We start from the raw sequence: 27,349 nt of genomic DNA on the forward strand, positions 1-27,349 counted from the left end.
TGCAAAACACAAAACAAAAACCACAAATATTGTGTTTTAATAACCTCCACTATGTTATTTGTGGGTTTTGCATGTATTTTTTGGTTAACATTATGGTGTTTTATAACTTTTTACACTTTGTAGGAAAAATAGACTTTGTAGCGAACTCCCACCCTATATATATATATATATATATATATATAGGGGAAAGATAAATCGAAAACCCACTTGAGTTGAGAAAACCCAAATAAACCCTATGTAACATTTTATTTTTTTCTAAAAAAAAATAGGGAATGTAATATAAATGTACGTGGACCTATTTATGAAAAAAATGAAAAAAAACTCTTACTAGTGTTTTTTTAAAAAAATGTTGAAAATTTGTATGTTACATTTTTTTTTGGACATATATATTATGTAACCTGAAATTTGTAACAATTTTAAAAAAAAAAAACTACTCGGTGTTTTTTTGTGTTTCTTTTATAAAAATGTTCAAATATATGTATATTACATTTCCTATTTTTTTAGAAATGTTTCTTGAGTTTACATGGGTTTTTTACAAAGGTTTTCTGAGTTTTCTCAACTCAAGTGGGTTTTCGATTTATCCTTCCCCTATATATATATATATACATGGACTCATATATATATTAACATGCCAACATAATCAAAAATGATGATTTTTCGAGAAAATCTCAAAGTTATGTGAAAATTCTAAGAAAACAGAGAAACTTAGGATTTTGTGATATATTGATTTATAAATCATTCCTACATGTAATAGGACGTGTAGAAATCAAACTGTGGGATTGCGCTATTTAAAAATACGCACTCAAAGGTGAGTGTCACTAAACCCCTCTTTTTACTGTTTTGTATATATTTTGGGGGTAGAACACGTCGTTTAAAGGGTTTAATAATGTTTTCGAAATAAAGATACCTTTTAATATAAAATATATATTTTCGTTGAAAATATATGGGATTTGATAAGTTATACGTTTCAAAGTAAAACGTTTTTGATGAATAAATGTGGGACATTGGGATGGTACGGTGTTTCCGAGGCGAAACAGACCGTAAAGTTGGGACGGATGCCGGCCTGAGTTTCGAGTGATGGAGATTCAGGGGATTCGTGCAACTACGTGTATTAAATTGTCATATTAGTAGGATATATATATATATATATATATATATATATATATATATATATATATATATATATATATATATATATATATATATATATATATATATATATAGGCAGCCGCTAAAATGAAAACCACCCCCAGTTGTAAGAACCGCGAGAACCACTATCCACCAATCAGAATAAGGGTTAATTTGGTCATTTGATCCAAATGTCTTGTCCATTTTTATGTTTATGTATTTGTTCAAGAAAGTCAGAATCTCTCTCCTCTCTCCTCTGTTGGTGCAATAAAAGCTAAAGACTCACCAGGTTCTTCATCTCCATTAAATATGAGACTCACCATCAAAATATGAGACTCACCTGCTTCCTCCTCTCCCACTTGATACACCTCCCCCTGTTAATAAACCGGCGACCAGGATACTGGTGGAGCCGGCGCCGTCATCCGACAACAAGCCGACACCCACACCCTCCTCCGACAACAACCCCCTAAACCACCTCTTCATCACACAGAACCGGTGAAATCCGGAGGCGGCGTGACATCACGAACAGAGAGAGAGAGAGGGGCTGATCGAGAGAGATGGGAAGAAGAAAGCTGGTTTGAGAGAGAGACGGCGGCATCGGTGCACGGCGACAGCAGCGTCGCCGCCGACGGCGGCGACGGGACGATGCTGGCTATGATGGTTGTTTTCTTTTCTTTTCCGTTCAATCTCGGGTTCAACAGGTTCAGGTTTGTTTCGACTCGGTTTGGTTGCGGGTGCGGGTTTATTTCGGGTCCCTTCTAGTTGGGGATTTTAGGCTTTGTTTTTGTTCTGATGAAGTTTGGGTGTGAAAGATGTCGCTGATGATGTTCGGGTTCAGACTCTCTCTCCTCTGTCATTTTCTCCGGCAATGGGTGGGTAAGGGGGTGTGAACCTGTGGTGGCCGCCTTCTGTTGATTTTCTCCGGCAATGGGTGGGTGTGGGTTTGATCTGTTGATTTTTCTTCTAGGTGTGAGTATGTTTTTCATTGAACAATTTAGGGTTTCTTTGAATTCTGATTGTATTATGTAGTATGATTTTGAAGTTACCAGTCGTTTTTTTTTTTTTGCATAAATGTGGTTGTTTTGCTATAAATTTGGGTTTCTGGTTATAAAACATTATGTTTAACATGTAACGCAATTTAGTACAGACAATTAGTATTTAACATGTAAAACAAACTGAAAAGTGTTTAACTGAACACTGTTCTAAAATGTGTTTGGAGATAAATCTATTTCCCAACCTTAAAAGTCAAATTTGACTTTAAAAATTGTGAAATAAACTGAAAAGTTCAAAGAAAAAGAAGTTGATGTCTTTCATAAAAGTAGAAAGTTTTACAAATGATTGTGTTGGTGGTATGTTGGAGCATTTTGGAAAAGCCGAAATGATCTAATTTTCTCGGGCATAACAGTTACGGTGGACGGGATCTTTGCAGTTGCATAAGCCATGGCGTTGATGTGGATCAAGAGCTGGGATAGGCGACAAGAATTAGGTTGGAAGGAGCAGCATAATTTTAATTTTTAAAATATGAAAGTGTAACTGTCTAGGTGAGGAGTGTTTTTGAAAGTGTAAACCGTAAACTTTTTAACGTAAAAACGTAAAACGTAAAAAGTTTTTACGTAAAACGTAAAAAGTTTTTACGTAAAGCGTAAAAAGTTTTCCGTGAAACGTTAAAAGTTTTTAGGTAAATCGTAAAATGTAAATTTTTTTTAGTAAAACGTAAAAACGTTAACGTAAAAAAACCGGCGCGTAAAACGTAAAAAAACAGTAACGTAAAAAACCGAGGCGTTAAACGCAAAAAACCGGCGCGTAAAACGTAAAAAAAGGTAACGTAAAAAACTGGGGCGTTAAACGCAAAAAAGGTTTACGCAACACGTAAAAAGTTTTTTGGCGGTCGTAAAACGTAAAAACACAAAAAGTTTACATAAAACGTAAAAACTGTTACGTAAAAAAACGATTAAAACACGGCGTTAAAAACGTAAATTACGTTAACGTAAAAACGGCGCGTTGAAAAAACGGCGTTAATAAACGGCGCATAAAAAACGGCGTTAAAAAATTGGCGCGTAAAAATCGGTGTTAAAAAACGGCGCATAAAAAACGGGGTTAAAAAATTGGCACGTAAAAAACGGGGTTAAAAAATTGGCGCGTAAAAAACGGAGTTAAAAAGTTTGCGCGTAAAAGACGGGGCGTTGAAAAAACGGCGTTAAAAACGGCGCCTAAAACAACGGCGTTAAAAAAATGGCGCGTAAAAAATAACGACGCTTGAAAAACCCCGGCGTAAAAACGGCGCGTCAAAAAAACGTAAAACTTAAAAAGTTTAACGTAAAACTTGAATTGTAAAAAGTATAAATAAACCTTATAAATTTGTAATCAAATGTTTAAGCGTCGTTAAAAAAACGGCGTTAAAAAAACGGGCAACAAAAAATGGGCGTTAAAAACGGCGCGTGGTAAAAAAAAGCGCGTGGAAAAAAACGGCGTTTAAAAAAACGGTGTTTAGAAAACGGACAAGAAAAACGGTGCGTTAAAAAACGGCGTTAACAAAACGGCGGTAAAAAACGGCGCGTAAAAAAACGGCGCGTTAAAAAAACGGCGCGGTAAAAAACGGCGTTAAAACGGCGCGTCAAAAATACGACACGTAAAAAAGCCGGATGTAAAACGTAAAACGTAAAAAGTTTTATGTAAAACGTAAAAAGTTTAACGTAAAACGTAAAAACTTTTGCGTAAAACGTAAAAAGTTTAAATTTTTAACGCAAAACGTAAAAAGTGTACAAAAAAGGGCGCGTTATAAAAAGTGAAAAAAACGGCGCGTTTAAAACGGCGTGGAAAAAAACGGCGCGTTAAAAAACGTGGAGAAACGGCGCGTTTTAAAAAAACGACGCTTGAAAAAACGGCGCGTAAAAACGCGTAAAAAACCGGCGCGTTAAAAAACTTCGGAAAAACGGCGCGTTAAAAAAACTTCAAAAAAACAGCGCATTAAAAAACTTCGGAAAAACGGCGCGTTAAAACGGCGTGTAAAAAATTTGGCGCGTTAAAAAACGTGGAAAAAACGGCGCGTTTAAAAAAACGACGCTTGAAAAAAACGGCGCGTAAAAACGCGTAAAAAACGGCGCGTTAAAAAGCTTCGGAAAAACGGCGGATAAAAAACGTGTAAAAAACGGTGCGTTAAAAAAACGCCGATTGAGAAAAACGACGCCTTAAAAAACGGCGCGTTAAAACAGCGGGTAAAAAACGACACGTAAAAACCGGCGTTAAAAAACGGCGCGTTAAAAAAACGCCGATTGAGAAAAACGACGCCTTAAAAAAACGGCGCGTAAAAACGACGCGTAAAAAACGGCGCGTTAAAAAAACGCCGATTGAGAAAAACGACGCCTTAAAAAAACGGCGCGTAAAAAACGGCGCGTAAAAAACGGCGTTAAAAAACAACGTTAAAACGGCGCGTTACGCTTGAAAAACGGCGCGTAAAAAACGGCGTTAAAAACGGCGCGTCAAAAAAACGTAAAAAGTTTAACACAAAACTTAAATTGTAAAAAGTATAGAAATCTTTTAAAAAAAATCTGAATTTAGAAATGTTTTTAATAAAGAAATTATGTTTAAAAAATTAAAGTAATAAAAAGTAATTAATAAATAGGACAAAAAAGGTAATTTAAAATTAATATATATAAAAAGACAAAATAGAGTTATTTTACTTAAATACCCTTTTGGATTATAATATTAAAGACATAATAAGACAAAAAGCTTTTAATATTAATATTAACTACTTTTAATCACATCCATCCATCTAGTTGATCTAAGAGCCATAAAGTGGTTCTCATGGTTTTTACAACTAGAGTTGGTTTTCATTTTAGCGATCCCCTATATATATATATATATATTGTACGTGAGGCAGACATCATATTGTTCTTCGAGAAAGAACCATGCGCCCATGATGTCGTTTAATCAGTTAAGTATTGTACGAGAGGAATTGTTGGTAGATCTATCGGGTTGACAACCCCGTCGTGACCGGTCGCCCCGTGTCAATGTCAAACGATGAATTAATATTCTGTTCATTGTCTAGTTTTGATTATCCCTGCATGGTTAATATATAGTTCGTATCGTCTAGCTAACATACGAGTCTGAAAATTGACGCAATAATTTAATATACAAAACCTGGGCAATATATATTACAGTTGTCGAATCGATGAACAGGCGGAAGGCCCATGGATTTTTAATAAGGAAGTAAAATGGACTTTCTAAAATTTATATGGATGTTTTCAAATAAACACCTAATCAGAAAGTTTTTCTTGAAATAAAATTGGTAGTAAGTGAATACGTGAACTCACCTTCCTTTGTGTTGACATTTGATTTTAATGTGTTCTACAGGTATTTGAGTTCGGCTTCGGGAATTGTGGTGTATCTTGTGGTTGTTGATGCATGTTTTGTCGCTTAAATATGTTGGACTGACTTTTAAATATTCTGGGACAATGTAATAAGATCCGTAAGGATCAAAAGACAACTTAACTATGCCGTGGTTGTGTCGTGTCTTAAAACGTAATGTTTAAATAACTTACATCTAAAATATACTAAAATGTCCAACAATTAAATGTGTCGATCCACAAGATATAAATGGGCACCAGCTTCCGTCACCACTACGTTTTATATTCCGCTGCGACGTTTTTGGGGTGTGACAATATAGCCCTGCCTGGATATTGAATTATAATTGAGAATAACAGTGTGCATTTATAAGTTTAGTAATACACTATGGCATCTGAATTCTAGATATATTAGTTTTGATTCGGTTTTGTTGAAGATATTTGTATTTCTAGGGTTTTTTTGGTTCAGGAGATTTGTTATGGGGCTTTGTTTGAGCATTCAGATTAAAGCGGATAACGCGTTTTTGACTGGCAATTTATTAGTTTTATTTGATAATTTCTGGTAATTGCTTGTAGAATTTATGGAAATTTTGGGATTCAGTGTTATCTGGATGCATGATGAATTTTGAAGGTGATTATTGTTAATCATAATTATGATTATAGTATCATTATTATTTATTAGTTGATGTTTATTAGATTATAGTTGATTAATTATTGTGTCTGTTGGTTATCAGGCCAGTTTACAAACTAACGAAATCTGAAGTGAAATACAAACTTGCAGAAGATAAAATAACAATTCTCAAATATGCATATAGGAGATGTAAGAACTTGCAGTAAAGAAAAGAAAAGAAAAGGCAATTGTTTATTCATTCATAGCTGGCTATATATATAGCCTTACAAGAGCATGTGAAAATGCAGGAAAAAAGGAATAAAAAAACTAGCTATGACCACTTCTACCTATAGACTCGGTACAACTATGACCCACGTTTTTAACCATAGTGTGTTAGTGCATACGTCTGCTGACTTCGTCTTGTATCGAGTCTTGCATTGCTCAGGGCACGAAGATCGAGAAATCAAGACAAAAGCTAATTCTGCTTGAACTAGACTAATTCCGCTTGAAGTGATACTTGGTAATTCCGCATGGAATTATCATGTAATTCCGTTTGAGTGTAATTCCGCTTGTATTGTAATATCGTTTGAGTGTGTTTCGTGCGGAATTAGCTAGGCTATATATAGTAGTGTTTCCGTGTCATTTGGTACGAAATTAGGTTGAGTGTTTCCGACGGCGAAGCTCTGTCAAAGTGTCTACAGATCTGTATTTGTTATCAGAATCAATATAAAACACAGTTAAAGTGATATCTTGCTGAATTCAACTCATTATGTCTGTTTCCGCCTTTCATTTTGAGTAGAACGCCTCTGATCGACTCATTTTGGGTCCGACAATGATCCTACAATTGGTATCAGAGCACAGGAGGAGGAGTTCTGCAGATTTCAGCCTGATTTCATCTCTTTTTCTTACTTCTACACCTTCTTTTATCATTTGAACAAGATTTCACGGTTAAAATGATCTAAATTTCACATATTACAAGCAAAACAGTGTTTTAACAAAGCCTTGAAAGAATTGAACCATAATTCAATCTAAAATTGACAAAAGTTATAATTCCGTTTGAAAATCTTTTCGAATAAGATGACATCCGCATAATCCCATTTGAAAGTGTTCCATAATTTCGCGCGAAATCATCTGTTTTGTCTAATCCCGTTTGAAAGATCAGCTAATTCCACACGGAATTAGTGATTCCATTTGAAATCGATCAAACAAAATTATAATTTTGTTTCAAAACATAATTCCATTTGAAATCTGAGTAATTCCGCACGGAATTACCTGATTCCGTTTGAAAGCCACTAACTTCGTTTGAAAGTTGTGTGCAGGTTAATTTCGTTTGAAGCTAATATCGTTTGGAGTATTTTCGTTTGAAGGATCTAATCTCGTTTGAAAATGTCTGACAAAGAATTTTACAATGCGTTTGCTACATCTCCGACTACTCCACCTGCCATTGCTCAAAACATGAACTTAGAAAACGAAACTGGAACTTTGCAAAAACCCCCGAAACTTATGGGAATGGAAGAGTACCATGGATGGAAAAATCGTTTTGAGAATTGGGTTCAGGCAAACCATTTGAGAGCTTGGGAAAGCATTGAAACAGAATATGTTAGACCACAAACTGCTTTGAATGTTGACAAAATCATTTCAGAATTTTCAGACAAAGAGAGAGATAGCTATAAAGGAGAGAAAATGATGATAAGTCTTCTACAACAAGCTGTCAAAGAGGATATATTTGTTTTGCTACAACATGATGGGAGTGCGTTTTCGATTTGGGAAGCACTTAAAAGGAAGTTTGAAGGAAGTACAGAGATGCTCAGGAGTAAAGCATCTCTGCTGAAAAAGGAGTTTGAGTTGTTTATGAGTATGCCAGGTGAATCTACAAAGACTCTCATTGAGAGATATTGTCATCTTGTGCGTACAATATCTCAGTTGAAAATTACCAAAACTCCAGCAGAATGGGTTGAGAAGTTAGCTGACGCATTACCACAGAAAGAATGGGGTACTTATCTCATGATCTTAAAGAATTCAGGAGAGTTTAGTAGATTGTCAATTGGACAGTTTATTGAAAAACTTGAGTCACAGGATCTTGAACATCAAAAGATTGCCAGAATGAACAGCTCGAGCAATCAACAAGACATCAAATTGTACTACAAAGGAAATGTTCAAACTGTTGAAGCAAGTCCAAAGATCCAAACTGCTTTTAGTGCAGGAAATACATCTGGATCAGTCAGTCAAGGTTCAATCAACACTAATGGATTTTCAAATCTCAATCCTCCAAGTGTTCAAAGTTCAAATGTTGGTAATGAACATATGATTCAGTGCAATGTTGCTTTGCATCTTCAAAATGGTCAGAATTTTTCTGATGAAGTTGTTAAAAGTCATATGGCATTACTGGTTACTGCTTTGGAATCTTATGAAGGATTGATTGCTGGAAGAATTGGTAATCTGATGCTAACAAAGGAAGATTACGATCAGATTGATGCAGAAGAATTGGAGCTCCTGAACGTCAAATGGTGTCTAGCTAGCGTCTTGAGAAGAGCTGAAAGGTTCAAAATGATTACAGGAAGAAATGATTTCTTGGATGCTCATGTTTCAACTTTGGGTTTTGATAAATCTAAAGTTACTTGTTTTCGATGCAGGGAGAAAGGTCATTTCAAGAGAGAGTCACTACAAGAAAACTAGGTTTTTAGTACGCGCAAAAGCGTCCTAAAATGTTATTTTATAGGACCTTTCATTTAATAGGACCAACGCTAAAAGCGTCTCATGTAAAGGGGTCGTAATAAGTCCCGGAACTAAAAGAGCGTCCTAACATCTCAAATAAGATTATGAAACCAATTTTATGGTCGCGTAATATGTCTTTGGACAACCAAAATAGTGTCCTAATAAAAACATATTAGGACACTTTTACGATGTTCTAACATGTGGTTACATACTTTTAATCTTTTGATACACTTACAAGCGTCCTTAGAAATTAATTGATAGGACCCTTATGATGTAACATTATAGCTAATTTGGTACCAAGAAAAGGGTCCTAATATACCAAATAAGATTATGAAACCAATTTTATGGTCGCATAATATGTCTATAAACAATTTAAATACCGTCCTAAAAAGAATATACACTACAAAAGAATTGTCATTTAGTGACACACAAAAACTGCCACAAAAAACAAAAAAGTGTCACTAAAGACTCTTGTAGGAATGGGCGACACACAAAAATAGTGCCACTAGAAGCGTTGACACTAAAGCCTTTTAATGGCACTTTTTCAATATGCCATGCAAAATTTTTAGGCTTTTAGTGGCACTTTTTTTTGCCACAATAAAATAAAAGATTTTTGTGGCACAATTTTTGTGCCATTAAAACGTAATCCTAATTACATATCCATACTAGTTTTAGTGACACTTTTTGTTTGCCACAATATAAAAAAACATTGTGTCGGTAATTGTTCTAGTTAAATACATGTACTACTTTTACTTGCACATAATCACAAAATTCACATTATTTCCATCCGAAAAATATTCCAAATGTTAGCATAAACGTTGTGTAATGAGTAACATATTCCAAATTCTAAATGTTTACACGAGAAGTCTAAATGTTCCTTTGGGTGATAATTTCATTGTCTTAGAAGTTAGCTCCAAAGCTTCTCATGATATCTACCCTGCCATCATCAACCATATATACAAGCATTAGTATTAATTTAAAAATATAAAATTCTTTAATTAACGAAACTCATTGTTCTTGATTCAAAAGAATTAGACAAAAAACCAACATATATAATTAGCCCAAACACCACCTAACAGGTAGACCAAAAACCAACATATTACCTGCTAGTCCTCACCTACGGTATACAACACTCGCAGACTGTGGATAGTAATAGATGCTAGTGGTGCAGCCCTGCATAGCAAGAACACATAAAAGAAGAAAAGTTTACATTGTGCATGCAATAACGGCAGAAGGTCAATTGTGAAAGATATCCACCACCGCCATGACTCATGAGTTTCAAGTAACAGACTGACAGTTTGTATTTCTAATGTCAATCCATTACCTAATTAATAAAAAACAAAGTCACTTTTCTAGTTTAAAGGATGCAATCAAGTTCAAAAGGATGCAATTAAAGTAAAAGTAATCAATAGTGAGTTATGACAATCTTAAAAACGTGCTTGTGCACTTTTAGAAACTAGCAAATCCAAAACCATTGCCTTTTCATGAACTAGAAACGTGCTTGTGCACTTTTAGAAACTAGCAAGGAAGACATTATAGAGGAATAAAAGCCGTATACATACATGAAGTCAAAAGTAAACCAGCTAACCCTTCAAAATTTAGCAAACCTATCTTCACTGTCTATATCTTCATGCAACAAATCATAAGATGCATAAATTCCTCCAATCAAAAATTCATTGACCAAGCATAAAAGCAAACATACCATACCAATTCAAGGGCAGCTCGGCCATTTTGAAGACCTAAAGAGAAGTCTAAAATTGGAGCCTTTCGCCGTAATATATTGAAATAAATTCTTAACATTCAACATCAGCAGAGATCAAAGTACTTAGGAGTGTCAACAAGCCAAGCTACTCGAGCTCAGCTCGAAACGAATCAAGCTTAAACGAGGTCGAGCCCGGGCCGAAACTTAAAAATAAGCTTGTTGAGTAAACAAGCTCAAGCTTCACTTATTGAGAGCTTTAGTCACCTCGCGAGCCTAAACGAGTCCATTACTTATACATTTTTTTAACTCATATAATAAATTATAATAATTACTATTTTAAAAATTATGAAATATATTTAATATTAGTTTAAAAATATATTTAAAAATTATTGTATAGTATAACTAATACAATAATTTTTATATTTATAATTTTTAAAATCTTAGTTATTATAGCTTAATATATTAGTTAAAAATTGTATAAGTAATGGACTCGTTTAGGCTCGCGAGATGGCTAGAGCTCGATAAGTGAAGCTTGAGCTTGTTTACTCAACAACCTTATTTTTAAGTTTGGGCTCGGGCTCAGGCTCGTTTAAGCTTGACTCGTTTCGAGCTTTCGAGCTGAGCTCGAGTAGCTCGGCTCATTTACACCCCTAGTTTGTTCAAAGTATAAAGGTCATATGCCAAGCATATCTCACTCCATTTCTTTTTCTGGTCCAAAACATACGATACAACAAGCTGAAACAATAACAAGAAAACACCTGATGACTTTACCAAATGACAGAGCAACTTGCGATGATCCCGTATCCCATAACTGGAACAATGCAACCTGAAAAATAAATATATTTATTGATTTTTGACTGAACCTAGGGAGTACTAAACAAGCTATAAGAAAAAACCAGTATAAATGTTTGAAAAGTTGCTAGTAATCTTTTAGTTATGAAATTCAATAATGCTAGTGGCTTATTTTACATTTAACAATTTGGGATAATTACAAAGACATGTCAGTTATCTTAATCATGAATTTGAATTATTGGTCATGGTAAATTAAATGTGTGCGTATTAGACACTCAAGTGCAATCAAATGGTGTTCAAATGATTCTAACAAAATTACAGTCTTATACTCACTTGGGTGGCAATCATGCATATTGTTGCAGCGAATAGTGAATATTAACCAAAAATCACTTTCTTACTTGAAAAAACCACCTCTGACATTGCAAGCAACATTTCTAGCAACACAAAGGATAGGAACAGCACTGTTTGCCTAAAAGCACAAATAAACTGGTCAGAATTTACCATGATTGAGTAAACTGTGAACATGCAATTTCTATCTGATGTTTGCTGCAGCTGACAAAGCCATTGCAGCAGCTCCTCATCTTGAATCGCTAGAGCTCCGTAACCACAACCAAGCCTCAGTCTTCCTAATCTAAAGCTACAGATTTACTCCTGTAAGAACCCTAAACCGCCACTACTCACCACTGAAAAGCATTCAGCAATGTTGCAGCTGATAACACAATTTCGTAACAACTTTCAACTATCAACTCTGCCTCCAAATTCGCAAAAAAATCATACAAGCAGAGACAATCAACAGTTTGCACAAATAATCTCGTTGGTATGACATATAAAATAGTTGAATCTTACCTGAGCTAGCCGTAAATAAGCACATACACCCGACACCGCCGCAGATCCGGTTGGTAATGACCCATGTTGCGCCTATCGGTCATGATCGTGGCCAGAAAACGATTTTGTCTCCATTGCCTTAGTATACGGCATATACTTTCCTACGCTGCCGCCTGAACCCTAATCAAATGCAGCGGCCAATCTAAGCATTTTTGGTCGCCGCTGTTACTCGAGCTTAAAAACCACCGCTAATCGCCGCCCTTAGGTCATCAAGAAAGCCCTAAAACTCCTTTGTCACCGCCACCACCAGATTCGGCAGGTTTCAAACCAAATCAAGTCTTGTGTTCGCTCCATCCACAAGCCCCGATGATGATGACGAACGTTGATGGTGGGTTCTGATGAGTGAAGAAAGCTATAGAACCTTCTCTCTATTTCTCTTCCATCTCTTTTTTTTTCTCATTCTCTCCCTCCAAATAAAAAAGAAAATTCAGTAATGGGTGGGTGTAAAGGATGAGCGGGAATTTAAAAGTTAAATGAATAATTTGGACGCCCAAAATTTAGATGAAAGATGGATGTGTTTTAAATACTTGTCCATTATGCATTGAATCAATTTTAAAGGAAGTGGCAAATGAACTAATAGACAACGGTTAATGAAAATAAAAATATAAATTAAAAAATTCGGGTATATAGTTCGGGTAAACAGATATATGGTTTCGGATATCACCTAATCCCATGTCTACGGAAAATTTTAAATCTAATCCCATACACGGCCCAATACCCGTCGTGTATCAGGTATACTCGTCCTATTTGTGTCGGGTTTCGGGTATATCCGTCAGGCTCGGGTATTTTTGCCATCCCTAGATTTGAAATTGTTAGCTGGAAAATTTGGTAATTTAGTGGAGAAAAAACAAAGGGTTCCGGGCGGGACACCTAATATATTTTGGGCGCTTTAGGTCCCAGATGCCCAAACCTCTCACCACCATCTCTCATCAGCACCACCACCGCTCACCAGCACCATCACCACCACTCACCGGCCACCACCACTGCTCACCACCACTGCTCACCACCACTCGCCACCACCACTCGCCACCACCACTCACCACTCACCGGCCACAACCACTACTCACAACCACCACTCACCACCACCACTCACCGCCCACCACCACCACTCATCGGCCACCACTACCACTCACCACCACCTCTCGCCACCACCTCTCGCCACCACCACCACTCACCACCACCACCACCACTCACAGGCCATGATTAAGCGTGTCAATAACCTAGTATTATTATAAAACTCTAGGGAATAAACGTCCTATAAAACTTATGTTTTACGACTCAAATATCAAGTGTCCTATTATGGTGTATTATAATAACACCATAATGATTAAGTGTCCTATAATGGTTAAAGTTATAAGACCCTAGTGTCAAGTGTCCTATTAAGTTATGTTATAATAGAACTCTAGCGAATAAGCGTCCTTTAAAACTAATGTTTTATGACTCAAATATCAGGTGTCCTACTACAGTGTATTATAATAACACCACGATGATTAAGCGTCCTATAAAGGTTAAATTTATAAGACCCAAGTGTAAAGTGTCTTTTTAAGTTATATTATAATAAAACTCTAGCGAATAAGCGTCCTATAAAACTATTGTTTTATGACTCAAATATCAAGTGTCCTATTACGGTGTATTATAATAACACCACAATGATTGAGCATCCTATAAAGTTTAAAGTTATAAGACCCAAGTGTCAAGTGTCCTATTAAGTTAAGTTATAATATGACTTCGACTAGAAAGGGTCCTATAACACTGAACATTTATGACTTAACTACATCGTGTCCTATTAAGTTATGTTATAATAGGACCTCAGATGATCAAGTGTCCTAATACAGTACCACATAGTGGGACACTAACAACTAAATGTCTTATAAAGTACTTTATTAGGATCTACATTTTAAGTGTCCTATTAAATTATATGATAATAGGACCCCAATAAATCATCCATCCTATTAAATAGTTTTTTAGGACACCGGTTTAGTAGAGTATATTATAAAAGGACCCCAAAAGTTCATTAGTCATGTTAAATGGTTTTTTAGGACCCTCTTTTACAAGCGTCCCACAGAAAAGGTCCTAAAAAGCCATTTTTATTGTAGTGAGTGCAAAAATCAGAAAGCTAGTGGAGCAGAGAATCCTTTTGGAAAAGATGACTAGTATCGAAAAGCCATATATCAACAGGTTGCTCATCAACCGCATCAACAAAAGGAATCCCAAACTGCACATGGGAAAATGATCGAAGATTCAAATAAGAAAGCTTATTTTGGTATTATTGATCAAGATGATGAAAAAATGGCTCCAGGTTTTAGCTGGGATAAATATGTGGATGAGAATATGGAGTTTAAAGCTTTCATTGCTCAAATTGTTCAAAAGCCAGAATTGATGAAAGAGTGGATAGCAGTGTTATCTGATGAAGAGAAAAGTCAAGATGAAGAATCTGTTTCTTCTGAAAATAGTTTAACAGATACTAGTGATGATGATGAAGAAATTGAACAGATAAATATTGGAAAAACTCATTTATTTTATGACAGTTTTGAATTTTATTTTGCAGAAAAATTGAAGAAACTTAAAGAGAGAAAAGCTGCAAAAGAAATGAAAGAAGTCAAGGTTGTTGAGAAGATAGTTGAAGTGGAAAAGGTAGTTGAAGTCGAGAAGATTGTGGAGATTGAAAAGATTGTTGAAGTCACAAAACCTTGTCTTACATGTTTGGAATCCTGCAAACAATGTGAAGAAAAAGACGAGAGGTTTAGTGTATTAGAAAAGTTGAAAGAAACGTTGTTGTTTGATGTTAAGAATGTAAAAGAATCATATGATGTGTTGAACAGAACTGTGAATAGTTTGCAGAAAACAAATTCGGAAAGAGAAGATGCATTGACTATGATGAATGCAACAATGATGTCGAAGCAGAAAGAGATAAATTTTTACATCGAAGAATGTGCGAAATAGAAGCAAGAGTTGGAAACTGAGAAAGCTGAAAATGAAAGAATCAGACGATTACTGAGAAGTTATTCGAGTTCTGATTATTTAATTGATAGAATTTATCCAACTGTTGTAGGTTTTGAAGTGTTTGAAGACAAGAAGTCGAAGAAGAAGGATACTGATATGAAACAGAGGGTCTGTTATAATAAGTGTCCGCCTCCGATTTGGGAAGGGTACTCGCCTAGAAAACCGAATGAGGAACAAGTAAAAAAGGCAGTCAATATAAAATTAGAGTCCGAGATAACCGATGTATTACCAGACAATATTGACATCATTTTCACAGCGTCCGACACAGATCATGAGTCCGAATTAATAAAAAGGGTGGTCGATCAGGTGTTGGATAAGGATGAGGAGTCAGAGTCAAAGTCCGAGTCCGAAAGTCTGTGTTTGTCAGTCGGGAGTTCGAGTTCGTCTTAAAAAAATTCAAAATCGTCGGGAAAACGGGTGTATAGTAAAGAATTTTTGTTGTCAAAATCTAATTTGAATGACGAAACATTTGAAGTTGCATATACTTTGAATGATTCTGACAAATTATATTTTGATAAAGAGTTTCCAATAAGAGGTGTTAAAACTGAAATGATCAAAAAGGTTTTCAAACTGGCAGAAATTAATATTTCTAAAATAAAAGATGTAAATCTTTCTACAAAACCTAATTCTTACACCTCAAGAGTTCAACAAAGGATAAACAAGAAAATGGGTTACAATTATGGTTTAGACTTACGAAAGAAACCAAACCATAATGTTAATTTCAAAAAGAAAGGTTTAGGATTTGTTCCATCTGAAATTTATAAAAATGAGAAAATTTCTAAAACAAAAGCAAAATTTGTTTCAGGAGGAAATGCTGAGGAAGAACAGAAGAAATCATTCTGGAGACAGTCAAATCAAGAATTTCTTGCTGAAAAGAAGAAAAAGGAAGCTCAGAGAAAAGAGACAAGAACCTGCTACAGATGTCAAGAAGTTGGTCACATCGCCTGGAACTGCCCAAAGGCAACCAACACAAAACAGGGAGTCTCAGAAAAACTTAAAGAGAAAGTTGTTGATAAAACTGAACCACCAACTGAAAAATTTAAAGTGTTTAAAAATTCAACATACGAAGTTGGTGAGTGTTCAAAGAGATTTTACAGGAGAAGTGTGAATCTTGATAACCAAAAGTGGGTTGTTATGAAAACAGAGGTAAAATCTGGCAATGAATCTGATTCCACAAAATCAGAGTAGCCACATGTTATTGAAAAGAGTGAAAACTCAGTTCCTCCAATGGATGATGAGAATTTTCCACCATTGAGGACTAAGAATTGTAAACAAAAGATTGGTAAAGTGGAGATCTCGAATCAATTTTACTCTGAGAAGAATGAATTTGATGTTGAGAAAACTTTTAATGGGAATGTGAAGAAGATTTTTGGAAAGATGATCGAGGGGAAGGTTAAAGGGGCTAAAGATTTTTATGCTACAAAGAAAGCAACTTACACCCCAACTGCAGAAGAGTTAAGATCACCCAAGGCTGGTCAGGCTTGGGTGGACATTTTCTTTCATTGAAAAACCTGACTTGCCGAAGCTCCCAAGTTTGTATTCGTGGAGCAGGAATCGGCATCATTCTTAAAAAAAATTTTGATTTTGTGAATGAATCTTAAAATTGTCAAATTTTTTCAGGTTGTGGAATTGCCGGAACTCCCAGGTTGGTAAGTGAGGAGTAGGTATCGACAGTTTTCTTGAGAAATTGATTTCATCTTACATGTGGTACAGAGGTTTATTCTTACAAGTGATTCGTCAAGGTCATTAGGTTGAACTTGATGTAATCTTCATTCATGTGATATTTCTGAAAAACAAGATGATGAACCCCGAACCTATAAGTGTTTTTAACAAAACTAATTTTCCGAAAAAACCATTTTGATTAAAACAAACTTCAGTGTTTTGAAATCTAAATGGGAAAATAGTTTGTTGAAAGGGGGAGTTCTGATTGTTTATGGCTAGTGGATGGCGAATTGAAGCAATTCGAATCAGTTGTCATGTTACTTGTATAGTTTGTTTTCAAATTTCTTTAAATGTGTTGGCATTTTAGGGGGAGTAAAAATTTCAGAAAATCCAAAACCATTAGAAAATTTGAAAAAGTCAAAAACATGATAAAATCAAAAATGAGTTTTGTTGTAAAAAAAGGAAATGATAGCACATAAGTGGACTATCACAACATGCTAAAGATTTGTAAAGTCAAAAATGTGATAAACAATCTCATTGCGGATGTGCCAGTAGGTTTTTGCACATTTAGTAGATTGTGACGAGATATAAACCTAAAAATTTCAAACTTGCTTATCTCGTGGGGAACATTTCTTTGATATATGGGTAACCCCCGAAATCTTTTTGAAAGGTCCCTCTTTCTGAAATACTAGGTCTTTATGCTCAGTGACATCTGGGGTATTATCCCGGGACTTCTGATTTTGCGGAAGCAATGGCCTAGTCCCTGGATAATACTTTCTGCTTGCTTGAAATATAGCGCTGCCCTCAGTACAAAAAATGATGAAACATTGAAAAATGCTAATCATGTGCTGTTGAAGAAAAGATCCTCTAAAGGGGACACACCAAAAGTCGAACCGTTATCTCTCTGCTGAACGAAAGTTCTGACCTGAGCTCTCACGGTTTCGCATTTAACCCTTTACAGATATCATCTAGGTATACTCACCTGTAAGACTGAAAATTGGGATCTGGATACGGGAGTATATTCAAGTGGTGGGACACGCGAATAAGTTTAAGTCATTAAAACATTAATATCATATCTCGAAACAATTGAACTTTGTGTGAAAACTTAAGTGGACCAATATACTGACAATCGAGATGAATTGTTTGGAACTTAAAATGTTTAAAGCTTAACGGTGTTAGTGATTTGTCTCAAAAACTGATATGACCCTCTTACACAAACTCAAAAAAAAAAAAAAAAAAAAAGATTGTTTGTAAATATTTCTTTACTGCATTTTATTTCTTTCAAAATTCCCAAAAAGATTTTCGGTGTGTTTTAGCATAAATTTTGAAAAATTCAAAAAGATTTTCGACAACTGATGTTGAAGAGCTGATTTTCAAAATTCCGAGTGCTAAACATGATTATCAATTTGAGGGGGAGGCTGTTTAAATTGAAAATGTTTGAATATTTTCCTGCATGTGGTTATCAGAAATTATTATTGAAAAATTATTCTGGTTAAATTTGAGAGGGAGTTTGTAATTTTTAAATTTGTCAAATGTTAAATTTGTGAAATTTATTGTGAGGTAGAGGATGTGCAGGATAAACTGGATTCTGAAACTGAGAATAGAGCCAGATCACGATCCTGATTCTGAGTGATAGAGAGCCAGGTTCCGATACCTGAGGACTCTGTGTTGTCAAAAAGCCAGACTACGATCTCAGCATACCGAAAGGGGGAGTCTGAAGACATCAGAGAAAAGATTATATGTTCAAGGGAATCTGATGGTGCTGAGAGAAGATTGAAGAAGTTTTACATTGTCAGATACTTCAGAGAGATGCAGTCAGGCCGATAAAGACTGAAGACGTTGAAGACTCGACACTTTAGACTCGTCAACATCCGAGGGGGAGTCTGTTAGTGCATACCTCTGCTGACTTCGTCTTGTATCGAGTCTTGCATTGCTCAGGGCACGAACATCAAGAAATCAAGACAAAAGCTAGTTCCGCTTGAACTAGACTAATTCCGCTTGAAGTGATACTTGGTAATTCTGCACGGAATTATCATGTAATTGCATTTGAATGTAATTCCGCTTGTATTGCAATATCGTTTGAGTGTGTTTCGTGCGGGAATTAGCTAGGCTATATACAGTAGTGTTTCCGTGTCATTTGGTACGAAATTAGGTTGAGTGTTTCCGACGACGAAGCTCTGTCGAAGTGTATACAGATCTGTATTTGTTATCAGAATCAATATAAAAGACAGTTAAAGTGATATCTTGCTGAATTCAACTCATTATGTCTGTTTCCGCCTTTCATTTTGAGTAGAACGCCTCCTCTGATCGACTCATTTCGGGTCCGACAAGGATCCTACATAGTGCACTCCACTCTCAACGTACACTTCCATGTAAACCGGTCAAACCAACTACCAAGTCCACTAAATTAAACCATTAAATAAATAAAACATAAAACCGACAAATACATGCCTTCAAACTCCAGCCATGCAGCTCACGTGATTCTTGAAGTCATGCTTATTCATGCATCTAACTAAGTAAACCTTAAAACCAACATAAGATGCTAACCAACTAACCGAACCCGTGACCCGATAAATAAACGATTAATTCCAACAATCACCTCCTTAATCGTTTATTCATAGAATAACTCATAGTAATGCCGGCTCCTCCTCGATCAGATTCGCCTCTTCATTTTTCAACTTCGGACACTCGTTGTTGTAGTGACCATATTCTCCACACTTGTAACATTTCACGTGACTTTTATCCCGGAACCGCTCGTTACCATCTCGACCCCTCACGGATCCACGGCCTCTTCCCTGGCCACACCCAAAGTCATCTTGGTTTGAGCTTCCAACGCCACAATGCTTACACCCGTGCGGTTTCTCATGACTAGCCAACAATAAACCATCTTGAATGTCCTCCGTCTTCTCCTTAGCTTTCAAGCGCTCCTCATACCCTTTCAACCTACCAATGGCTTCGTCGAATAACATTGTGTCCAAATCAAAACATTGTTCGATTGAAGCCATAAGTTGAAAGAATGGCTTCGGCATCGAATCAAGTTATCTTTTCACTAAATCAACTTCTTCAAGTTCATAACCTAGAGACCTTACCTTCGATGCTATGCCATTCAATTTCACCACGAAATCATCAACCGCTTCATCCTCTTTTATGCGCATATTTTCAAGCTCCCTTCTTAATGTTGCAAGTCAAGCCATTCTTACCCGATCTACACCCAAGTACCGTGTCTTCAGTCCATCCCACACTTGCTTGGGATCGGTGTAGCTACCCATTTGCAGCACCATCTCTTCGAGAATAGTTTGAAACAAAAAGGCTAAAGCTTGTTTTGCTTTCTTTTCATCTGGTTCAGCACCTAACGCCCTCGGTTCAACAGTCTCCCACACACCATTTGCATCCATAATGGCCTTAACCTTTACTTCCCACATCGGATAGTCTGTTTGGGTTAAAACTGGAACTTGAAACGGCATCGAACCAGCCTCTTTAACAGGTACTAGCGCCATTTTTCTTTACATTTGACAGCTTTAACTCTTTTTCCGATCAAACCCGTTCAAGAGCTCTATTCACCCGATCAAGAAAACAAGCAACCGCTTATACCGTTTCATTTAACCCGCTAAACGAACAAATCCAAAACCAACTGTTTTGACGGATCTTTCACATTCGTTTTCGACGCACCTCCGTCGGTTAGACTCTTGACACGAACAGGAAGATCAAGAGTAGAAGTTGCTTCAACTTTTGATCACAACAAGATCACAGCCCCTTCAAAACGAACGAAGCTCTGATACCAAGTGTTGGTTATCAGGCCAGTTTACAAACTCACGAAATCTGAACTGAAATACAAACTTGCAGAAGATAAAATAACAATTCTCAAAAATGCATATAGGAGATGTACGAACTTGCAGTAAAGAAAAGAAAAGACAATTGTTTATTCATTCCATAGCTGGCTATATATAGAGCCTTACAAGAGCATGTGAAAATGCAGGAAAAAATGAATAAAAAACTACCTATGACCACTTCTACCTATAGACTCGGTACAACTATGACCCAAGTTTTTAACCATAGTGCACTCCACTCTCAACGTACACTTCCATGTAAACCGTTCAAACCAACTACCAAGTCCACTGAATTAAACCATTAAATAAATCAAACATAAAACCCACAAATACATGCCTTCAAACTCCAGCCATGCAGCTCACGTGATTCTTGAAGTCATGCTTATTCATGCATCTAACTAAGTAAACTAAAACCAACATAAGATGCTAACTAACTAACTGAACCCGTGACCCGATAAATAAACGATTAATTCCAACAGTGTCTTAGTGATTATTAGTTTTTAAGTCATTAAGTGACTGTTATTGCTAATTTCATACTTTTTACTTGTTAATTTATGCTAATTATGATTATAATAAGATTGTCAGTTGATTAAAATGATTAGATTATAGTTGATTATTTTGGCATAATTATAGTGTCTTGTGTTGATAAAATGGGTCAGGTGTCAGTCATCGTAGCTTTGATCGTGGGCTGTGTCGTCGACATATCTGCTAGTGGGATCGGATCCATCTTTGCCGATGAAAATCCGATCAGACAAGTGGTGTCTGATGGTCTACGGGAACTTGAGACCGTTGTTCTTCAAGTTATTGGTCAAACTCCTCATGCTCTCACCTTTGCTCGATTCGCTCACAGGTTAGTTACTGTTTATCATGAACTGTAGTGTTTATGTACTTAAAAATGGATCGATTGATGTTTGACTTTTATGGAACAGGTACGGGAGGAAGTACCAAAGTAGTGAGGAAATGAAGCACAGGTACTCGATCTTCGCTGAAAGTTTGGAGACGATTAGATCGCATAACAAGAAGGGGCTGTCCTATACTCTTGGAGTCAACGGTGAGTCTTTTCTGCTAGTATCAATTTCGTGTTTCTATTGATTGTAGCAAAGCTTCTTTTTATAATGATTAGTTAGCCTTATGGGGTTTGACTTTAGCCTATCAGTTATTAGCCATGTGATGTGGGGTTTGACTTGTGAATCCATGCAAGTATTAAGCCTATGTTACTGATTTAGTTTGTTGTTGGTTGGAACAGAATATGCTAATATGACATGGGAAGAATTCAACAAGAACAAACTGGGAGCTGCTTAACGCTGCTCTGCTACTAAAAAGGGTAATCACAAACTCACTGATGCTGTCGTCCCACTCACGGTATATATATATAGAGTTTTTTTACTATCCATCTATCATCTTACTTACTTACTTACTTGTCAATTGTCATGTGTGTATGTTGCAGCAAGATTGGAGGAAAACAGGAATTGTGAGCCCAGTCAAGAATCAAGGATCTTGTGGATCCTGCTGGACATTCAGGTAAATATCACTAATCTTGTGAACTAATCAGAATTTAATTGATGTGTTTATATCTTATATCTATATATGATATTGAGCTTATATCTATCTAACCAACCAATAGTGTGTGGAACACATTTGAGCGACATACAAAGTAGTCTCATCAAGGCCACCCATGTACTGCAACTACTTTATAGGTCACTCAAGTGTGTATACAATAACCCTTAGCTTATAATCTACTAGTTACTAGCTAGAGAGTGTTTATGATTGCTTATTTGAACCACTTATTTTGATATAAGCAACTTCAAACTGCATATTTAAATCAACTTATTTGAGCCACATATAATTAGTTAAGCAAACCCCAAACACACTCAAAACTCAATAAACAAATAACTGGTAGTTTTTGTTATGTTTATTATTTGCTAAATTACTAGTTTTTAATTTATAGGGTGCCGAGGATGAATTAAAGCATGCAGTAGCAAGGTTTCGACCGGTTCCCAAACGCAGACCCCTCGAAGTGAAGGTGAAATTCTACAGTCATCCAACTTAAAAAGTTTCACTTTCGCTGCGCTTAAAAGCAATACAAGAAACTTTCGTCCCGACAGTGTTCTCGGTGAAGGCGGGTTTAGCTTGATTATGGGAGACAAACTAATATGCAATGAACAACATATTTCCGTTTAACATGTCATTTGTAGCGAAATAGTCTCAACGTGTGTATCAAACATGTTAAACAAAGCGACCCAAAACCTGAAATTGGAGTTGTCTTCTAGGACGCATTAGATAACGGGTCGAACCAAAGGCCGATGTATCATTTGTTTATCAGTATTTTTTTTGCTGATTTTCCTTCAAATTTTAGCAAAAAAGAGGGATTTTTCCAGTTTTTTTAAATATTCCGTCATAAATGCGTTGCAATTTTTGATATTCCGTCACAAATGCGTTGCAATTTTTTGATATACAACATAGGAAATGCGTAGCAAATGCATCACAAATTTCTAACACCATATTTCTGTAGGAAATACGTTAAAATTTGCGTAGTAATTGCGTAGTAAATAGTTTCCAACAGGGCTTTTTCCAACATCAAGGTTTTGTTGCAAATCCGTAGAAAATGTCAATTTGTGACGCATTTGTGACGGAAAAGTGCGTTAAAATTTATCATTTTTCTAGTAGTGAATTAAATCCTGGTATTTTGTCCTTTCAAAACCTAAAAAACCTAAAAAAAATAAAAAAAAACACACAATTTTTTTTTAATATTTTTTACATTAAAATCGCTACTTTTAGTAGCAAAAAAAAAATTTGGTAACGAAATATAGCGATTTTTTTATAAAAAATATTAAAAAAAAGAATTTGTGTGTTTTTTTAGCTATTTTTAGGTATTTTTGGTTGTGTTCACATTGGTTCTCGCGGTTCTCGCAATAAAGGGTGGTTCCTAACGGACCCTTCTCCTATATATATATATATATATATATATATATATATAGGGTCAGAATTTAGGGAAAATGGTGAAAAGCGTGAGAATGGTTATGGATCGTCAAATCAAAACAATCTATGGACTAGATTGGCACGGTGACGTTATCGTAAATAACATCAATTTTATTACTTAAACGTGCTTCATTAAGGGTGAAAAGGGTAAACATTCTTTCATACATAAAACACCAAGCAAATACAAAACACCAATTTTATTACTGCGTAGTTTTTTCTGTGTTTTAGTTAAGGTCTTGGCCTACAAAAACGCCATAAAATATAAAATGCTATAAAATATAAACGGCAAGCTTGAAAGATGGGACGTGTTACAGACTTAATAGATAAAGCTGAGCAAAACCGGATAGTTTATTAATTGCATTGATTGTTATAATAATATCCCGCCTAAACTACGCGCCAAAAACATCCTATAAAGAGAAACGTCTCAGCACCTTCCGTTGATCACACCAAAAAAACAAACACAATGGTTCCTAAACACCACTCACTGTAAAACACCAAAAAGTTAGAAAAATCAACGATGGCAAGCATCGTTTCTTGGATACTCAGTATTGTTCTGCATGAAGTTTCACTGAATGGTTTGTTAGGTGAGGGGAGAAAGACTTTGCTGCATGAGATGGACAAATTTCAAAAAAAAGAGTCTGATGGCAGTCATATATCATTTTGTTTTCTTTGTTCTTGAAGAAGGTTTGGATGAGGATAAGAGACGGATCCGAGTGTAAATGCTATTTTGGACTCTATGATGATAATAAAGATGACGGACAAATAGCATCCACCCACAGGGCGTCGATCTATGTCTCCAACATCCATAAACCCACTTTAACACACGAACAACAAAAAAGCAAACCAAAACCAAAACAACATTTATTTGTGACAATTCTTGTAGTTTCAAAAGAAGAAAGAGACTAATGACAGTGAAGATTTGGAAGATAAATTGCTTCTATTTTTTTTTAAATTTTCTTTCTCTGTTGTTTGTTATGTAATTTTCAGCTAAGAAAAAATACATTAATTCTTTAAAAAAAATATAATAAAACGCCACACTGACAAATGCTTGTGAAAACGCCATCATGCAACAAACGCCCAAACTCCCAAACTATAATAAAATTACTTTGGACAAGTATTATTAAAAACTCAAAAAAAAAGTATAAAACAATGTGCAAGAGAGTGGAACAAAGTGCCATCTTTATCTAAACGCCAAAATCTCAAAAAGATGGGACGTGTTGCAGCCATAAACAGATGAAGCTGAACAAAAAACTAACTACAAACAGTAAACTGAAGCGATAGAAACTTTATTACTAACATTTATTATATTAAAAGCCACTTCATGGGAAATTGAATTTATTTATCTTTTCAAAGCGCCATAATTACCTATCATTTTATAGGACTGCATCCTACATGGCGACAAAAAAGTTATTATAAAAGTAGAAGAGGTAAACACAACTTAACACTCCACACATTATCTAAAACGCCACACATTGTCCAAAACGCCATACAACATAAAAAATGGCTAAGGTTATTGCATGGAGGTTTGAGAGGTCGGAGAGACGTTTCATCATAAAGTTCTCTGATATGAGAAGGGTGAAAGTCAAGACAATCAAGGCCATACTTAGTATGGATGAAGGGTTCAGAGGGATATTCTGGCCCTTGGGGTTCCAATGGCCAACGATTGTGAAAGAACTCGAAAGGTAATAAGAAGATTGAAGATAAAATTTCCAGCAGAAGATGATGATGATATTGACGATACTCTTCTACCAACAGTTAATAGTTGGGTGGTGCATGAAGAAGCAGGAATGGTTAAAGTGACTTATCGACACAGGATGGAATATTCATTGCCGATGGAGGAAATGTTGAAGACAAAGAGGCTACATCTTTTTGAACAACTCTGTGATTTAGTTCCTTCTAACGATGCAAGATCCAGGGTTGTAATGATATTTAAGTATAGGCTGCAACAAAGAAGAGGTGAGATGATGGCGTTATACGCAAATGCAAAATATGATGATGAATCTGAAGAAAGTGATGAACAAACCGATGTGTACATCTCTGATGTAATCCCATACACAGAAGACTATTAGTTTGTTTTGATTTCGTCTTATTGTAATCTTATAAAATATTAATGAATGGTAATGAATTATTAACAACGCTACGAACGCCAAAAAATTACCTTTATAATATATATGGGATTAATTCTCTTGGGAACGTCATAATGCCAAAAAACAATTAATTCAACGAGACAGATCCAAAAAAACAGTAAAATGCGAGGTAGTTATTGAATCTAATTAACGCCAAAATAATCTTAGACACCAAAAATAAGCAGCATTGTGACACACGAATTAGGAAAAAGAAGATTAAAAAGACAAAAAAGCCCCTCCCACCCTGATTATATCCCGCGCCATGTGTTCCATCAGTATGCGTTCTCACCGTTCTCACACTTTAGGGCGTCTTCTCCTGATCCCGTTTCTATATATATAATGTAAGGATTGAGAGAAAGCCTTCTTAATTGAGAAAACCTAGGAAACTCTAACCTCCCAACATTTTTTTGATTTTGAAAAAAATCACATATGTAATATACATGTTTTTAAGAATTTTGAGCAAAAAAAATACCAAAAAGCGCCGAGAATATATTTTTTTAAAAAATAAACAAATTTTGCGCCACGCGACTGTAACATATGTTATGTGACATATGTTACACAAAAACTTGTTTATTTTAAAAAAAATCTGGCAGGCGCTTTTTTTATTTATTTTTATTCAAAATCCTTAAAAACATGTAAATTACATGTGTAATTTTTTCAAAAAAAAATGTGGAGAGCTTAGAGTTTCCTAGATTTTCTCAATTAAAAGGGTTTTTATCTATCCTTTCCCTATATATATATGGTAGGGTTTATTTGAGAATCACTCTTATTGCGAGAACCATGAGAACCAATGTGAACACAACAAAATAAACCCACTCCACCACCACCCAAAACGTAAACATCCACCCCACCCCACCACCAACCAAAAATCCTAACCCCTCACCCCCACCCCCACCCCCAAAAACCTAAAAAAAACCCTAACCCCCCCCCCCCCCAAAAAAAAAAAAAAAAAAAAAAAAAAAAAACCTACCCCCACCCAATCTAAATGCTAAAAATTAAACCCTAAAGCTAATCCTCACAATTAAATGCTAAAAAAGTTTTTTTTTTAAATCGCTACTTTTCGTCCCCCAAATTTTTTTAGGGCGGAAAGTAGCGATTTTTAAAACAAAAAAAATGTGTGTTTTTAATTTTTGTTTAGGTATTTTTGGTTGTGTTCACACTGTTCTCGCAATAAAAGGTGGTTCCTAATGGATCCTTATCCTCTATATATATATATATATATATATATATATATATATATATATATATAATGATTGGGTAAAATAAGAACTAACTCTAGTAGAGAGAACCATAGGAACCACTGTGACAACCCGAACCTTTGAGGTTTGTAACATTTTATCTTACGATCTTAATTCCTTGCCATTCAATCTTAATTAAGGTGTTTGACAACTCGGCCGATTAACCCAGTGACAATTATCCGCGTAAACCCTTATATTTATGCCTTCTATGCTGACCCATTCGTGCTAGGTCCGACTAATAAAGTAAGTGGACTGTCATTAGTCCAAATATAAAAAAAACGACCCACTAGTGTTCTAATACTCATGCCCAATTCGATTAAAACTGTTTTATTTAATATT

The 27,349-nt window shown here is 35.6% G+C and overlaps 2 protein-coding genes and 2 long non-coding RNA genes across 5 annotated transcripts; 1 reads left to right on the forward strand and 3 right to left on the reverse strand.

Annotated features, from left to right (window-relative positions):
• Window positions 1-9,556: 9,556 nt before the first annotated feature.
• On the reverse strand, window positions 9,557-10,839 carry LOC118483910. The gene is made up of 2 exons (XR_004872220.1): window positions 9,900-10,839; window positions 9,557-9,733 (listed from the first exon to the last, which is right to left on the reverse strand). It is a non-coding gene; the product is annotated as an uncharacterized LOC118483910 (long non-coding RNA).
• A 337-nt stretch (window positions 10,840-11,176) lies between these two features.
• LOC118483909 lies at window positions 11,177-12,614 on the reverse strand. 2 transcript variants are annotated; one of them, XR_004872219.1, is made up of 2 exons: window positions 12,137-12,614; window positions 11,177-12,038 (listed from the first exon to the last, which is right to left on the reverse strand). It is a non-coding gene; the product is annotated as an uncharacterized LOC118483909 (long non-coding RNA). The 2 variants fall into 2 exon arrangements; XR_004872217.1 differs by having other exon boundaries at window positions 11,177-12,042.
• A 6,853-nt stretch (window positions 12,615-19,467) lies between these two features.
• LOC118483984 lies at window positions 19,468-20,337 on the reverse strand. Its single transcript, XM_035979819.1, has 3 exons — window positions 20,060-20,337; window positions 19,930-20,008; window positions 19,468-19,860 (listed from the first exon to the last, which is right to left on the reverse strand). The coding sequence occupies exons 1-3, from the start codon at window positions 20,335-20,337 to the stop codon at window positions 19,468-19,470; spliced, it is 750 nt and encodes a 249-aa protein (XP_035835712.1).
• Window positions 20,338-21,317: 980 nt separating this feature from the next.
• Window positions 21,318-21,759, forward strand: LOC110931689 (thiol protease aleurain). The gene is made up of 2 exons (XM_022175074.2): window positions 21,318-21,517; window positions 21,597-21,759. Exons 1-2 carry the CDS (start codon window positions 21,318-21,320, stop codon window positions 21,757-21,759), a joined length of 363 nt encoding a protein of 120 aa, XP_022030766.2.
• The last annotated feature ends 5,590 nt before the right edge of the window (window positions 21,760-27,349 follow it).

The sequence above is a fragment of the Helianthus annuus genome, chromosome 11 (genome assembly GCF_002127325.2).
Source record: "Helianthus annuus cultivar XRQ/B chromosome 11, HanXRQr2.0-SUNRISE, whole genome shotgun sequence".
Classification (NCBI taxonomy): domain Eukaryota; kingdom Viridiplantae; phylum Streptophyta; class Magnoliopsida; order Asterales; family Asteraceae; genus Helianthus; species Helianthus annuus.

Coding starts and splice junctions, on each gene's coding strand:
- LOC118483984 (XM_035979819.1), bottom strand. CDS start 20,337: ATGGCGCTAGTACCTGTTAAAGAGGCTGGTTCGATGCCGTTTCAAGTT. Junction 20,009..20,059: donor TGGGATGGACTGAAGACACG/GTACTTGGGTGT, acceptor AACATTAAGAAG/GGAGCTTGAAAATATGCGCA. Junction 19,861..19,929: donor TGAATGGCATAGCATCGAAG/GTAAGGTCTCTA, acceptor TCGATGCCGAAG/CCATTCTTTCAACTTATGGC.
- LOC110931689 (XM_022175074.2), top strand. CDS start 21,318: ATGGGTCAGGTGTCAGTCATCGTAGCTTTGATCGTGGGCTGTGTCGTC. Junction 21,518..21,596: donor TTTGCTCGATTCGCTCACAG/GTTAGTTACTGT, acceptor TTTATGGAACAG/GTACGGGAGGAAGTACCAAA.